The sequence below is a fragment of the Rhinolophus sinicus genome, linkage group LG06 (genome assembly GCF_036562045.2).
Source record: "Rhinolophus sinicus isolate RSC01 linkage group LG06, ASM3656204v1, whole genome shotgun sequence".
Lineage (NCBI taxonomy): Eukaryota > Metazoa > Chordata > Mammalia > Chiroptera > Rhinolophidae > Rhinolophus > Rhinolophus sinicus.
Window position 1 is genome coordinate 102,497,948 of NC_133756.1, and position 17,432 is coordinate 102,515,379.

The window sequence follows — 17,432 nt, forward strand, 5'->3', positions numbered from 1 at the left end:
ACTGGGGAATCTGGGTGTAATCCAGATTCTGATTCAGCCAGTCTGGGCTACGACCCCAGAGGCCCCATTTCTGATGCTCCTCCAAGTGATACTAATGCTGCTTAGTCTGCAGACCACACTTAGAGTATCAAGGGTTTAGCAGAGAGTCCGAAGATCAAGAGAGGGCTTTAAACACAAGATAAAGTTTTGAAAATTATCAGCATATAATTAGGAGTTAAAATCAAAAGAGTTGATTAGAAAAACATCCAGGGAGAACAAATGGGACAAAGAAAACTAATGAGCCTGGGGTGAACCTTCTAGGTAAACCAATATTTTAAAATGTAGACACATGTATTAAGTTCAGTAATATCTATTTGCTTTTAGACATTACTTTTTAGGAGCTTCTCTAAGATCACTAGAACTTGAAGGATATAAACGTTTGATTTTTTTTAGATTATTTTTTAATAATGGAAATATATTTTGGATCCCAGTCTCTACCTTCTTGGACCCTTGAGCAGGGATTGCTGTCTTCTAAAGTGAATTTTGATGAGCAAGTCTTAGACCCTAGCCAAAAATTATGTTGTGATTTTAATAGGAGAGGCTATATCATTTATAAATCATTCAAGGAAATAAATCATTTCATTACTTACTCTTAAACATTCTCAGTACTAAATTTACTGGTCACACAAAGATAACATAGAAAAATGACTCTGTATAGTGGCTAATTGAGTCATTTTTATAGACTTCACCATGTTTTAAAATGGAAATAGAAACTAATTTTTTCCTACAAAAAAATGTATTGGTTGGACCAGTGTGATAAAGCATTCCAGATAACATGTAGAGATTCTAGAAATAGTTTTTCAAGCCTTTGAAGAAAATAAATATTTAAAATATTTTATAGGGGTGTTTTTCTATAACTTGGTGTAATGTTTAATTAGCTTTTATTATTTTTTGTTTTCCAAGGTAGGAAGGTGTTCTATTACTGTAACATAATTTTTTCTGTATTCTGTTAGTAGCCACCTGTTAAGGGCAGAAAAATGCAGATAATGTGCAAAATACTATTTCCTTTGAGTCCAGACTTTAAAATATTTGTTTAGGTAGAATTAAAATGAGAGCTTTAGATTTGTTGATCAGAGTACTAATTTCAACTTTCTTAAAACTACCTTTTTAAGATAAATTTAGGGGGGAAAAATTTGTGGTGTGAGAGACTTTCGTACAGTTCTTTCTGTGGACAAAATTGTCTAGAAAATAGGTCTTAATTGACTCCTAATTTAAAAATGAATAAATGAATACTATTTGTAGGATAAATTTTATCTTATTTGCTTAGTTACTCTTTATTATTTATTTAAAAATGTTTAAAAGTCATGTGACAACTTGAAATGTATATGAACAAAACAAAAACTAATATCAAAGTCAAAGGAACTGGCTATATAATAGTCAACTCCAGTATCGATATTTGGCAAATGAAACCACCTGGTTGTACAGTGTGGGGGGAAAGATCACTTCAAGAGAGAAACCGTTTTACAGAGTTTAGTTATCACTCACTGTTCTTGGTTTAATTTTACTTTGCAACCCACAAAACCCATAGCTTTCATAGCAGCCTCAGCAATCGCTGCTACATTTTACATGTTTTGCTTCATTTCTCTTGATTAATATGTGATGGGCTGGATTAAGAAAAACATAACCTCATTGGTAAATGTTAAGAGATAATATATTGAAAAACACCATTTGTAAAGCATTTCTGTTGACCTGAATAGAGTGCTCGTGCACAAGGAGACAACACAGTAGCTGTGAGATGGGCTAGGGAGAGCCTGAGATTGAAAGTTATTTCAAAGCTTCAAATCAATTTCAGTAGTTTAATGTTTACAAGTTTTCCACATCACCTTAAACTAACCCACATTGCATTTCTTACTGACACTTAGTATTGACAATAGTATTAGTAACATACAATTAGTTTACTTATTTCTTAAGTAGCTATTTCTTTTTGTGTTAATGAAGCAAAGAAAAACTAGATAGTAGGTACGTATTACAGTACCTCGTATATAGTAAGTACTCAATAATGCCAGTCTCAAGACTGTCCAGCTAAGAATTATAGTTTTTTTAAATATGCCATAAAATTGTTTTATTACTTATTATTTATTAAATAGTGAATGTATAAATATGAATTAAAACACTAAGAAAATACTGTTCTTTGCATGGAAGGAGCTAGTCTTTTTATTTTGAAAAATTATGTTCATTTTCAAGAGTAGAAGGTAGTAAATAAAGGTTGTTCCTTCCCTTTTAGTGGTTGCAGTCAGGGAAAAAAAGTAATTAAAAGGATTAACCTAAAAAAAGTGAGTTAGAAGAGAATTACCTTTATATCAGATTTGGATGCATTGGGCATTCACAATTTTTCAGTGGTGAATGTTTAATATTATCAAGTATGCAGAAGACAGCTGCTTTAAGATATTGTCTTCCTATATTCCTGAATGCCACTTTGATAATAATCCAATCATCGTCTCATTAGCACATTATTTACTCCATTTGTTGTATAATTTTTTATTTTCATGTACAGAGACAAGTGCATATATCTTAGGTGTAAAAGTCAATGAATTTTCACAAATGAAACCTTCCTGTTGAACTAACACTCAAGTCCACTAAGAATACCAGTGGCACCCGAAAGTCCGCTTTCCTCCCTGTTGTGTTTCTTTCCCAGTCCTTCTCCCTAATGCTTCTTAGTAAGCTAGAAATGAATTAACTTTCACTGTGAGTACATCCAGATGAAACACCATCTAATTTTAACAAAACCTATCTTAACAGTAAACTCCACTCAAGTGGTCTTTACCTTCATCTCTTCTCTTTCCCCACATCTCACTTCATCCCCCAGAGAGATCAAAAGTTGAAGCTTTATACTCAAAGACCTGTGCTATCTTCCTTTTCTCAATAAGTAAAACTAGTGTACTGATCTTTGCTACTCCTATTTAGATATTTCAATTTAGTCAATTTTTTGCCCAAGCGACTACAGTTAAATGTTAAGATTGCCAGTATTTGGTGATAAAATTGTTTTCAAAACTTCAGCAGTCAATGTTTTATCTGAATTTTAGCCCTGTAGTCGATATTGTCACTTCGGAAATTCGTGGAAAAGCTAAACAGTGGAGGAAAATGGATTTGTTTCCTTGTTGTAACTGTGTAGCTGCCTTAACACTAGATTCTTCGTCATTGTCCTTAGATTTTGAGGATGACATGATTATAACATCTGATGTCTCCCGGTACATTGAAGACCCTGCTTTTGGGTATGAAGACTTTGCCAGACGAGGAGAAGAGCATTTGCCAACATTCCGAGCTCAGGTATGAGATGTCTTTATTGCAGAGAAGCTAGAGGATAAATACTGTCATTTTAATTGTGAAATTGTGTAATGTGCATAAATTGACTTCTAAAGAAATTAATAGGTCATTTTGATAGTATCTGTAAATCCTTTTATTTAATCTAGTTTTTTGGCCTAGTCTAATTTGATGTCCCAGTAGGTGAACTATTGTTTCAACATTTTCCCTGCTAAGAAGGTAAAAGGAAACAGCTTTATTCAGTTACTTGCATTATTACATAGTAGTTGTATAATAATGTTCATACCATTTTTTTTTGGAGAGGAGCAGGGAGGAAATCAAGTGATATGTGGCATTTATAATAAAAAGGCTTTTTGTCACAAGATCACAAACCAGTAGTTGCAAGAATATGGGCGGCCCCTTCCCCTTCCTAGAAAAACACAGCCATAGTAGTAATGATGTGGCTTCTAAAGAGAGTGTAATTTTTAATTAAGACAGACCCCCTTTGTACCTGTTTCAGACGAACTGCTGTCCATGTCCCTGAGCAGGTTTAGTCACATAGGAATAGTCCTATATCTTCTGCGGTCCTTCCAGACTAGGGCATCATATGTATAGTGCTTGACCACAGGAAGTAGCCAGTATATCACCAACATGCCAAACCCTGGACTCCACTAAGGAAACAACATGACATTCCAATCTACAAACTGGGGTGAAAGCTTCATAGTAAAGCTATAAACTTAGAATTAAATGTGAAATGTCTTCACTTACTTGCATAAGTAGTTGGATTGAATAAAAACCTGGAGTTCAAAATAAGGAATGCCCATTTTGTAAGTGGATACATTTTATTCTTTTAGGACTACACCTGGGAAAATCATGGGTTCTCCCTGGTGAACAGACTTTATTCTGACATTGGACATCTTCTGGATGAAAAGTTTCGCATGGTCTACACTCTCACCTATAACACTATGGCCACCCATGAGGATGTTGACACAACCATGCTGCGCAGAGCTTTATTTAACTACGTTCACTGTATGTTTGGAATCAGGTATGTTCAGTGGGGAGACAGTTTCATTTATAAATGAAAATTCTGACATGAGTCTTACTTCTATCCTGTTGAGCATCCAGTTCTGGGGAGAAAATGTTACATGTGGATTTCTGATTTTAAAAAATTAATTCCATTTTATAGAAAAGCATTTTATTATAGTTAACTGTTGTGAATCTTAACATGCACATATAAATACCGTAGTAACAATTTACTAATGAGGGGGAAAATATCAGTAATCCTTGGGGATAGGATAAAATCAGACTCAGTTTGAGAAGCCTTCCTAGAAGAATTAGGCAATTAAAAACCATGTATTGTGTCCCTTTCGATCACTGTAATAAATGCTGGCTTATTTAGTTTGTCATTTATCTATTTCTTTATTTTTGAGGGAATGGTAATTAGGGTATAAATAAAGCTAGGATAGATTCCATCCTCGTAAAGCTTACATAAGGTCACATAAGAACACTGAAACAAAACTATCAGTCAATATAAATCAGTAGCCTCTAAATTCAAAAAGTAAGCATTGAGAGGACAGTGAGTAAATGATTGAATGAGACTGAATGGTCTAATCAGGAAAACTTTTTCTGGAGAATGTGCCTTTTTGAGCTGGTTTTTTAAAGCTTTTATGGAGACAGACTTGCAGAAACAAAATTCCCAGTTATGAATACATTCAATTTGACACTGTACTATATCCTCTCTGATATAATTTCAGAAATTCTTTGTGGAATGGAATTAGAATTCAATTTGTTAAGCAAAGCAGTTTCCTATAATTTTAGCTAAGAAAAACACAAATTTCCTGAAAAAATCAACTATTAATGGAACATTCTACCTAGAAGACACAATTACGACAGTAAACTGTAACTTGTGCTTTTTACCCATTTACCATCCTAGACAATAAGTTAGCCCAGAATCATCACATTTTCAAACACAGATATGATACCTACCTGTTTAAGAAAAATAAACACCAATATTATTTACTGTAATTGCAATAAATAATTATAGTCAAGACAAATAACAGATGTGATTATGATTATATTTGTCTGTGGGATTCTACTAAATACAGCTTATAAAAATCCTTCAGGTATTGTTTTTTAACTAAGTTTGGGTTAAAAATTAACTGCAAATATAGAAGAGAAATCCCACTAGCTCCCACCTCTGCACTTATCCTCCTATCGGCGTCTGTGCCCATTTACTCTGCTGGCTCTTCTTTCTCGTTATGGATAAGCCGTCTGTGCTTCTGTGTGCAGTGGGCACAGTCCTACCCCCTCTCATCTAAAGATCCCCATTTGAGCAATCTCCCTCTGTCTCCTACGGAATCACCTTTACTCTGTTGGATCTTTCCCATCAGTATATAACGGGATCTTTCCCGTGACGTTATTTCTCTCATCTTTAAAAAAAAGATCCTTTCTTCCGCCTGCTTTTCTATCTATTGCCTCATTGCTCTGCTCCCATGCACAGCAAGTCTCTTGCAAAAAATTTTGTATGTTTAACTGTCACCATTTTCTCATCTCCCATTCTCTCGTGAACCCACGATAGTGGCAGGCTTTTACTCCTCCCACGCCAACAAAACTGCTCTTACTGAGGTTGCCAGTGACCTCTGGCTGGCTACTTCCCGGGGTCAGTTCCCAGGGCTCATCTCATGTGAGTCAGTAGCCCCGGACACAGTGGATTGATTACTCCTTCTGCCCTGAAACTGGCCTGCCTTAGAGCTTTATTCTTGCTCCTTCTTCTTCTGCTTCTCCTGATATTTGCTCAAATGTCCAGTTCTCACGAAACCTTTCTGCTCATCCTATCTGAAAATCACAGCTCCCTTCCTCCTAGCCCCAGTTTCATTTTATCTCCATAGCTATTTTCACGGTCTGACATACTATATGGTTATCTTTTTTCTTTTTCTTTTTTCTTCAGTAGAATTCAAATTCCATGAGACCAGGGATTTTTGTCTGTTTTATTCATTAATGTGTTACCGTGCCGAGGAGAGTACACGGAAGCTACATGGCACATATAGGCACTCAGTAAATGTTTGTTAGATTAACTGATTTATGAGCTTTTGGTATTTAATTACTGGACAATAAATGTTTCTTTAGAAATCAGAAACTGTCATTCTGTCCTTGTGAAGCTGTTGTCATGTTGCTCACAGGTATGATGACTATGATTATGGAGAAGTTAATCAATTACTTGAACGAAGCCTGAAGGTTTACATTAAGACAGTGACCTGCTATCCTGAGAGAACTACCAAGCGCATGTACGATAGTTACTGGCATCAGTTCAAACACTCAGAAAAGGTATGTTTCATGACTAAACATTATACCATAGATATAAGAAGTAATGATTATGAAAAATTATACATGAAACTATGAATAAATTAACGCCATGAAAGAAATGAAAGTGGCATCATCTAGCTGTTTTTTGATTTTTTGTTTTTAATGTTTTTAAGTTCTGGTTTATTGAATATTAACTGTATATTTTGACTGTGTGTTTTTCCCAATGTGGTGTATAAAGTAAAAGTTTAGCATTGGCCTTTGAAAATAGGATCTAAATATGGATATTTTGAAAATACATGTGGGAAACTAAACTGTCTATCATTCTAACAATTAATAAAAATCAAACCTACTGGGATATTGTATTAGGTATCTTGGCCCAGGAGGCATATCCATTTAGAAATTCTTAACTGCAGCCATTAGAGTTAACCTATTAGAACAGCAGGTCCTCATTCCAATTTGGTAATTTAGTATTTTGACAATATAATGCAGGACCTTTGCGCCAAACATATTATTATATAAGAAGATTTCTTTGGATACAGAGGAATCTTCATTTCCAAATGAGAGTAGGAAAATCCTTGTAGGGTCCTAATATTCACTAAATAACTGTATGACCTTGACAGAGAATATTATGGCCTCAATAACTGACAGATTTTTTTTTTTTAAGTCTTAGAGCCAATCACACATCAAATAAATACCCATTTTACCTCCATCACCTCTCCTTGATGGATCTTTATGCCCTAGTTATATGATTGCAGTAGATTTTCTTCTTTTACTAAGTTACATATAGAAATTCTCTTTACTCCTCAAGAGATTATATCCGATAATATATCCAACCTATAGAAAGTTATCAAAATAATTTAAATACAGAATCACAACATTTTTTTGTAATAAATTTTGAAAATACATGGGTGTTCATTTTAATATATTAGCTGAGAAGTACCCCCCCCCGAAAGTTAGGTGCTTGTTCACAGTTATATCTAAAAAACTCCAAGTAAGCTATGCATATCTACCGATTACCAGACACTAATTATAAACTGCTGTACGCTTCAAATTTTCACTTTAGTATCTTTCAAGTAAACAGTAAGAAATGTTTCCAAAAGCTTTCCAAAGAATAAGGATAGGCCACAAGAAATGTAGAGATTATTTTATAGCCATAGAAAATTTTACAACTGGAAGAAGGTACTCGTATAATTTGTAGGAAAGTTGTTCTTTATAAAAATTAGTATTATTTCATAACCCAAGAGATTGATTGGCTTTACATAGCATATATTTTCACAAAATCGTTGGAATTGTTAAGACTTTAGGGGTCATTCTTAGTGTTTACAAGAACTGTTTTTTATAAGCATAGTTTTCTTTGGAGTGTTACATCATCTGCGTGTATCAATAGGCCCAAGCGTGTGAGTCTGTACATACAAGCAAAGCCTTTATGAATGTTTACTACATGAAAAAAGACTTCAGGTTTTTTCAGTTGTTTATGATGGTCATTAAATTGAAAACATTTTCATTTCTAGGTTCACGTAAATTTACTTTTAATGGAAGCACGGATGCAAGCTGAACTTCTTTATGCTCTTCGTGCCATAACTCGATATTTGACCTGAAGCCTCTCCCAGGGAAAATGTCACATATGTGTAAAGACCTTTTCATATAAGATATACATCTGAAGCTGTTTGTGATGTAGCATCAAAAATTATTCAATTCTCTAGTGTCAAAGTTTAGCCGTTCTTTTGGGCGGCTGTCATGTGCAATGATGTGTTTTCTTTTTCTTGATGCTTAACATTACTAACAACTGCAAGAATAATACTGAGGAGCACTACTTTTCATTGTTTCTAGTTGGGTTTTGGAAACTGATCATACATCATGAACCTGGTTTGTTAATGCTTAAAGTCAGCGCTTTTGGGTTTGTGTGTATTTTTTTCTCTTTCCCCTCCCCACCCCCCCCTTTTTTTTTTTTGTTAAATAAGGAAAAGCGCTTACAATCTACTCAAGCAATTTTTTTTCAGATATTGGAATTCAGCAAAGAATGACTTCCTCTGGCCATTCTCCACTTTCCATGTTGTGTCCTAAATTTGGTAGAGGAAAAGCATGCGCTGTTGAACTAAGCTGCTCACAGGACACATGCCTGTGTCCCTAGGAGATTATTTGTCAGGCACTGTTTGGATTTGTTTGTTTGTTTGTTTGTTTTTGTTTTTCTTACTGCTATTGGCGATAACGTGAAATGTGATACAGCCATTGTCCATAATTTAATGTGAAGTTAATCATGATGAATTCTATAGCATGCTACTGAAATGCCAAATTCAGCTCTTCTCTTTCTCTCCTGAAACGGAAGTTTCAGTTTTCCATATCAGATGTACATATTAAAAGTGGAATTATGCACAATCCTTTCTATCACTGACAGCCATCCTCAGTCATCTTAAATACTCAGTGCTCACAGTGCTGCTCACAGCTCATTTCGTCGGCACATAAACCTGTACCCACACAAGACTGACCAAAAAGTTTCTTTGCACATTTTTCTTTTCTCATAGTGTTTTCTATATGGCGGTAAACAGAGGAAAGTTAATATACCTATATTTTTTTTTCCCTGTTAGGCTTTTAGAACTTATTTTCCATGATTTTTCTTATAGTAGGTTAAACAATTTATTATTCAAAGGTTAAAATTGTGTTTCTATGCATTAATGTGATTGGACAACAACAAAAAAAAGAGTGCAATATGTTAAAAACAAATACTCAACTAAACTTTCCATTATGTCACTGCAGAAGTGTCCTTTAAAACAGAGCCATAAAGAAATTTGGTTCAGATTTCTTTATTGCACAAGGCTTTTTGCCTTACTGGGGTTGAACAGTGTTCCTTTCATAATGCCAAAGCATCCCCTTCCCCAGAAAAATCTCTTTGGACGACTGGTTAAAAAAAGATATCAAGTCTTAGGGGAGGAATATAAGCATCCAAAAAGTCACATTTTTGCATTGATTTATGTTGCTTGATTAGACTATCTTCTCAGAGCACAACATTATGTTTATAGCTTTAATTTGTATTTTGTTAATGAACCAGTGAAGTGCCTAAAGAGATGCTTACAACTATCCAGTAGGACACGACTGCACGGCTAAACACTTTTTAGTTAATTAACGGTGACTTGAATTGTACACCCACATGCTAATTTTTTAAAACAGATCCATTTTTTCATAGAAAATAATATAGTTAAATTTTTTTGTTAGAGTTCCCACAGAGATATCAGTTTAATTTAGACTGACTGACTTGTTATACAGGACTTAACTGTTTTTTTTCTCTCGTGAAGAAATTGTGGACTAGTTTTTTGTTAAATCATTTCCCCCTTCCATTTATCATCCTTTTCTGGTACATTAGGTATTTTTCTTTTAGATTGTGTTCCAGATAAGAAAATAGAAAGATGACTGTAAACTTATTAACATAAGGTAGTTCTGCATTTCTGGATTCCAGGATCTTGTTTGGAATCTTCCATGTGAGGAAAAAATTACTAATATTTTTAAGACAGGGTGGTTTATTTAAAGAGACTATTCAAAGAACTCGTGCCAGGTCTCTTCTGTTTTGTTTATTGATATATGTTGATTTTATTCAATATCACATTATATAGATATGTATTAACTACAAAGAAAGTATTTAGGAGAATGGCAAAACCCAGATGACGACACAAAATATCCATTTAACTTCCCTAACTTTAGAACTTTCAAGTTAAGGATATCTTTTATGCTTGACTTTTTTTTTTTTTACTAGAATTCTTTCAGTTAATAGACCTATATTTTTGTGCAGGTGACCTGTATTACAGGATGAAAATAATTTTTATGTTTTGAAAAGGAGGAGAAATTCTCACAGAACACCATATGAGCTTTAGACCAAAAGGGGAAACAAGGTTTAAGTAACTGAAATGGGCCACTTAGTTTTTGGTTTTTTGCCCCAGAAATATATGTAGTTGGAGTTTGGGTTATGGAAATATTAGTGCCTTTACTAGATCTCTTTCCTAGCAAAGTTTCTTTTTAACTCAGCATTGATCTATCTCATCAATAATCAGGAAAATAAGTTGACTTGGAACTATAGACAAAAACAAAACAATGTATTTATGAACCTCAGTGAACCAGTCTAGAAAAATTGACTTGTGGAGGTGCCAAAGCACCTACTCAGATGCAGCATGCACGGCATTCCAGGTTGTGAATACCATTTTACAACGAGTTTGCTGTGAACTTTATCTAATGCAAACTTGAAATTCTGATGCGGTTTTCCAGGGTGGTATTTTTTCAGAGTATTGAATTTACTATGTAGTAATTTATAGTATAGCTTTTTATATTAAAATGTGATATTTTTAAAAGAGCTATCTGGTTCAATTGGTGAAATGATGTGATTATGCGATATGCTAACCTACACCTGGGGCTCACATTGTGCCAAACTTAGATGTGCAAGTGTACGTAGAAAAAAGCACATGTGAATGTGAATTCTCTAACTTCGTTGCTTCTTATGTTAAAACTAGTCTAGTCATCCACTGATGTGTATGCCTGATCTACGTCTATTTACTTTTGAATTTCAAGTTTTCCATCTTCAGTTGTGATCCCTAACTTCTCAGATCACCTTAAGAAATATCAAAATACTCTCCCATCTGAAAGTAAATCTGTTCTTTAACCCGATCCCTTGACTATGGGCGGGGCCAGGCAGCTGCCTCATTGGAGCCTTCAGATTAGGCTTCCTCAGATGGATTCTTGATAATTAGAGGAAAACAGGCTTTTGAGACGGGACTACTTACGACCTTCTTCACCTTTTTGAGCTAAGTATAGTGTCTCAGTCTCAGGAAGAACCTTTGTGTCATTTGGGGCACTTCTTGAAATAAAAGATGGCAAATGTGGGATCTGGGGCATGACCTTGGCCTTTAATTATGAGTCGAAACCCAAATAATGGCCGAGCATCACAGGGCTGTTTTAGAACATAGAACTCCATGTGAGCTTAATATCAAAATCATACTTGAACCAGAACCCCTATTTTAATTGTGTTATAAAGTCTCCTAAAGAATTTAAATGCTTTTAAAAAACAATTAACGTTATTCCAGAGCATCTTTTTCCTTTTCCACCTTACCGAGTTTTCATAGATTTTTATGCTGCAGCAAAATGAAATTACCAGCAAACAATTAAAGCTCTGTACTTAAAAATAATTCACCACTTTAGTGCAGAGTGCACGCATGTATGATGGTAAGATTCTTTTCAACTCTAAGGACAATTCATCAGGGAAATAAAATAAATTTCAGTGCATGTTGTAAAAATGATTTGCACTGTGCTAGTCAAATGAGGCTTTTTGTTTTGTTTCATGTTGTATTTTAAGGACAATTTTAAATCATTTGTCTGGAAAGCAAGACCTTAAACTCTTATCTAATAGGACTTTTTCTTTTATGCAAATAGACGGTCTTGCATGGAGTAAAATTATGCAACAATAATGTTATATAAATAGTACATGAAATTTTCTTAGTAGTATAATTCAACAGCATACTGAAAGATGTGGCTCTTCTGTTCAGATCGAGTTTTAAGTTACCTAATTTGTATAATCAGAACTTATTCTAGGTGGCCGTCATCATAAACTGTGTTTCCCTATAATATTCCTCTGGAGACTGAGAATCAAAGGAGTCTTTCCTCAAAGCTGTACTGTAACATGAATGTATTCGTCTCAGTTAACAGAATTTAAATGCCCCCTGTATGTGGAGCTTACTTCCATGCTAATTTGGCTTAGTTAGATAGCAGTGTCTGCTCAGGTGAGACCTCGAACAAAAATAGCTGGGGTGACATGGCTCTGAGAGGTGGAGGTATATGTCAAGGCAGCGCCCGGTGAGGAAGGAAAAGGTTTGCAAAGACCACATGGAACATAATTCCGAGAGTGTGGCTGTCCTCAGCAATGTCCACCTAACATGAAGGAACATTTTCCATGTGGGAGCTCCTATCTGCATTCAGTCCACCCTCCCCACTTGCTTTCTCTTCCTCCAAGTGCCTCGACCTCTCTGCTCGCTCTCTTCCCATCTCTTAGCCCATCTTGCTCTTAATGCCTTTTCACAATCCAAACCAAACATCACCAGCCACCTGCCGATAGTCACCAGCATTTACTTTTCTGAGTAACTTTTTCTCCATTCATTAAGAAGATGACTTTGTCCCAGCTCCCTCTCAATGCCTCTACCACCCAGCGATGTTTTGGCCAACCTTTGCCCAAGACACCCTACCAGATATTATGCAGCACCAATGTGATCCTGTCCATCCTAGACTGTTTGACCCTTTCCCAGCTGCCAAAATATCTTGCTCTCCTCTACCTCATCCCCAAAGAGCCTATAAATTCAGAGTATCCAACCTTTTCATGGATTCACTCTCTGTTGTTCAGTAATACTACTTCCATGTTTTAAATCATAGAAGATTTTTGCCTTCTATCAAAGTAGGAATATTTATATTTATACATGATACAGAAATTGAACTATTTCTACCATTGCAGAATTTAGCATTTAGCAGGATTTTACAGTGATTGAATTGCAATCCTAACCTGGATCTGTATTAGGTAATAAATACTGGTATTAGTCTAAGTTATTTGAATGTAAAGTTAAAAATCTCTAGCAGTCCAGATTGATCTGTAACCCTTCCGTGGAACAGGAAATTTCTGGCATGCAAATGAGTGGTGTTTCAGACATTTGTTTTATTGGTGGTATTTGGGCCTCGAAACACATTTCTAATAGAAGGCTATAGGACAAAGGAAGGGGTGTTTAGGTGGTCCTTTTGGATCACAGAAGCCCGTTTGATTATAGTATATTTAAAATACCACAAAATTGGCTACATAAGGGCTTGTTCAAGGTTTCCTGGGTTAGACTAAGCTTCTCACCCCCATGCCTACCCTGTTCTCATGGGGGGGAAACGTACTGTGGGATCAAAAGGGAATGCATTGACTTTGCAGTCTGTATTTCCCTAGCTGCATTTCAGGTAGATCCAGACAGTATCATGGATGAACAGGAAAAGGACAGAGGAAGAAGCAACTGTCTTCCTCTACAGCAGTGTGTACTCGGTGTCATTCATACATAAAAACTCTTGTCAGGTTTTAACATGGGCTGTGTTTATCTATAGATGGTCTGACCTGCAGACGAACCACCCTGTTTGAAAGTATTGATTATTATGATCCACTCTTATTCATGAACAGCCCAACCTGACAGCAGAGTCTAGTAAATGCCTTGAAGGGCCCAGGAATGAATAGCTGCCTAGTTAAGAAATGAGACGATAATGGAGACTGAAGGAATGGTTTTTATGAAACTGTATGTCATGAAGTGTTCATTCTAGCTTTAAATTAATCATGGCTGCACCACCAAGAAGTACAGAATTGAAAAAGGAGAAATATGGGGAGGGGGAAGAATGAATAGCTGATTCTTTTCAATGCTTGTGGAAATCTTTGAAATAATGAAATACATACTATCAAATAGCCTTGAGACCAAACACTCAATTTTACAGCTCATAGGACAACAGTAAACTGTCTAAATATGATCAATGCAATTTTTGGTATGTAAATTTGCTAAAACAGTTTATTTCCTTGCACCCCTCAATTTAACCTCTTAGACATGAATGTATAATTTTGACAGAATATAAAAGGGAGAGAAGCTCTCTGGTCTTTAATGCTAAAATAATCTTCCTGAATCCTACTTAGCTAAGTAGTACATGAATTCTGACACCAAACGAAATGGATTATACATCTCTTTCTTAAACCAGTCTTTGCAAATTTTCAACTGACTCCCAAATCTGATAAAGAAGGATCAAAAGGTAGAATAAAGGAAACATATCAGGGTAACCAAGGAGTTTCCTTTGTAATGTTGGGACTATTTTCTCCTTGCTGAATTTCACTGGTTCTCTAAAAATAAATGGAAAGAGCTAAATGTTCATCAAGGAAAGTGACCCAAACTCTCTAATCTAGTGCAGATATTTCCTTTGCATTCATGTATCTTCCCTGGAAAGAAAATACAACTTTTCTCTTCCTCTTTCTCTTCACATTTACTCTTTTCAACCTGAGATAAGATAAACGCAGAAAGCAAACCACAAGCTGTTTGGCACCATCTCCGTGCTAACAGCATAGTCATAGCCACACGCACAGTGTGAGCAAGGTGAAAACCAACCCTGTCAGGTTGACTTGGAACATGGCCTTGCTACTTGGATTAGCTCCTTCAAAGCTGAAAATCACTTTCCTGGTCATGGAAGAACTGGATGTATCCTTTAGCTTATGAAATAGGATTTGAACTTGAAATCTCTTTTTTAAAAAAAATCCTGATTTTGCAGGGCAGCTACATAATGAATGTATATATTAAGACTTTGTAGCTGAATTGCACATGAAATCAGATTGCCAACTTCTTGACTTTCAATTTTAGACTTCATTTTATCCTTAAGTTGTGAGCGATGTATGTAGCATGCTGTGAAATGTCTATTATAGTTCCTTAATTCGTCAGTATTAATACAGAATTATCTTTTGCGTTCCTTGGTACTTTTTATTCAATGTAATCAGAAGCTGTGATGTTTTGCCTTTGTAGTCCTGTGCTTTGTTACTGTAATTTTTTTTTACGAAGCACGTGACTTTGGACTAATGTGAGGCGGATGACGTGATCTTTAAGACTGCTATATATATACATATATATATCAGTCTCTTACTATATAAGGTTTTCAATTAGAATAAGCTTTTATCAAATAGATAATTGATGCAATTTAGAATTTACACAATTTTCATTGTCAAACGGCGGTCTCATATTTATAGTTTCAATTCTGAAAATAGCAAACTTGATAAACAGCCACTTTAAACTTGTTCTGGCAAACCAGACCCTGCTGTAGATGTAGTCTAAGGTAGTTAACCATATAAGCCTTTTCAACTAGTATGCCCTCTACATGAGTCAGCAGTTAAGGAGATTGTAGAACCCATGAAAGCTTTTTATATGTATAACTAGGTTTTGTTTTTCTTATGTTGCTGATTTTACAATTCTGACTAAAGCTGACCTGAATGGATCAGTTTATGTGTAAGATTCTAGTGTTCTAATGCCTCTTTTTTTGTTTTGTTTTTTTGGAGATGGGTAATATTTGAACAGATGCAGGAGGAACTGTTAGTGAGTCAAGACAAACACATTTGAAATAAAGGAACTGTGTATTAACATGTTAACAATTCATAACTGCACTTTTTACGACATTTTGAAAATCTATTTATAGGTACAGAACAATGGGTTTTGTTAAAACTGTATCACATTTATACTTGCAGAAATTTATTTCATTGTTATTAGTAGGAATTTTATTGGTTCAATAAAAATGGTGAAACTGAACCCTGATTATTTGCTTTTGTATATATACATATACACATATACATATACGTATTTGTATTTACATTGGAGTAGCATTCTTGCCCAGGTTTGTTTCTGCTTGATTACTGAGCCATGCATTCTAGAAGACATCAGAATTGTAAGAGTCATTTTTTTCCCCTTATTTCTTCCTGATCCGCAGTGTTCTCATGACATTTCTTACAATCACTCAATATTGTATTAGTAAAATACCACAAAGTGTAAGTTGGACAAAGTGTATATTGTTATCTTTTAAAATGCCAATTTTGATCTAAGCAAGAGGCAAACTAATTTCACTGTTATCTCTTGTTATCAAAATAGTAAAGTAGAATGAGAAAAGAGGATTGAACATGGGATTACAGCCTGTATTTGAAGCCTATTTTTTTTCACATTTTACCAGCTTTGTGACCTTGGGAGTAATTCAGTCTCTATGAACCTTGATTTCCACACTACAATTTGAGGGGACTGATACCCACTTGAGGTGGTTGGTTGAGAATCTGGTGAAGTGTAATAATGTATTTGAAATACACAGGACAGTGATGAGCTTGAATGGATTAATGAGAAAACGGGGGAGAATAGTGTAGCTAATTGAAATAAGGAGGTAGGAAGGAGCATTGACGGGAGGGGAGACCATCCGTGTGCAATGTGGAGTGACGGTAAGACTCCCAGAGCCAAATGTAAAATAGGGTTTGGAGAGCTATAGAGGATGTATAAAGTCTTTCATGCTTGGTTTCCCCAGGAAAAGCCTAACCTTTCATTTCTCTTAACTCGCTGATTACATAAAAATGCCTATCAACGGCAGAGCTCTCCCTTTGTGCCATTTCCAGCTGTAATGAGGGATCAGCCAAAACCACTTGCTGACTAGAGTCTGTGTTTTTCAACATATACATACATCCTCTGAGGGAGATGAAGAACAGAGCACATCAGACCAAATGCAGCCAACAGCCCAGCCCTTTCACAAATTCTCCCCCAATTTAAAATCCTGCTTTTTGACACTAGTTCCCTATGAATTTATTAACAACTTTGAGTCATTTTTAAAAGTAAAATAAAACTCCATGTCTATGTGTGTGCTTGGTTCTTTCACACACATGATCTCTTATAATTCTTACAATAACTTTGTAAAGAACTGGTAGCATTTGACAGATGAGGAAATTGAGTCTTCGCTTTGCTTGCCTGAGTTGGCACCTACCATCGGCACAGTGAGGATTTGTACTTGGATCTTTCTGATACTATTTCTTATATTGAACTTCACTACATTAGTTCAGCCTAAGCTTCTTGCTTAATGACATAAATGGCTGTGCTATCCACAGGACATTTTCCTAAAAAAAACCTAGTCCATGCTCCAAACAGGAGGTTAGATAGCTTTCCTCTCTAGCTAGCTTGCAACTTTTTAATTTTTAAAAAATTATTTTCCCCTCAGTTCTGAATGGGCCCTTTGATTTAAAAGATGGTCCCCAAGGGGAAGGTGCACAGACCAATATATAAAAATCAGTTCCTGTCAGTTTAAAGGCTAACTGGGGT

The 17,432-nt window shown here is 35.4% G+C and overlaps 1 protein-coding gene across 2 annotated transcripts in view; it reads left to right on the top strand.

The window, feature by feature from the left end:
• Positions 1–15,896, top strand: part of SESN3 (sestrin 3) — a 63,981-nt gene extending 48,085 nt beyond the window's left edge. For both annotated transcript variants that reach the window (XM_019737544.2, XM_019737543.2), the window contains 4 exons: positions 3,188–3,306; positions 4,134–4,324; positions 6,459–6,603; positions 8,094–15,896. In XM_019737544.2, coding sequence (XP_019593103.2) covers positions 3,188–3,306; positions 4,134–4,324; positions 6,459–6,603; positions 8,094–8,180 — 542 coding nt within the window. In that variant the 3' untranslated portion in view covers positions 8,181–15,896. The remainder of the gene's footprint in view (positions 1–3,187; positions 3,307–4,133; positions 4,325–6,458; positions 6,604–8,093) is intronic.
• Positions 15,897–17,432: the final 1,536 nt, after the last annotated feature.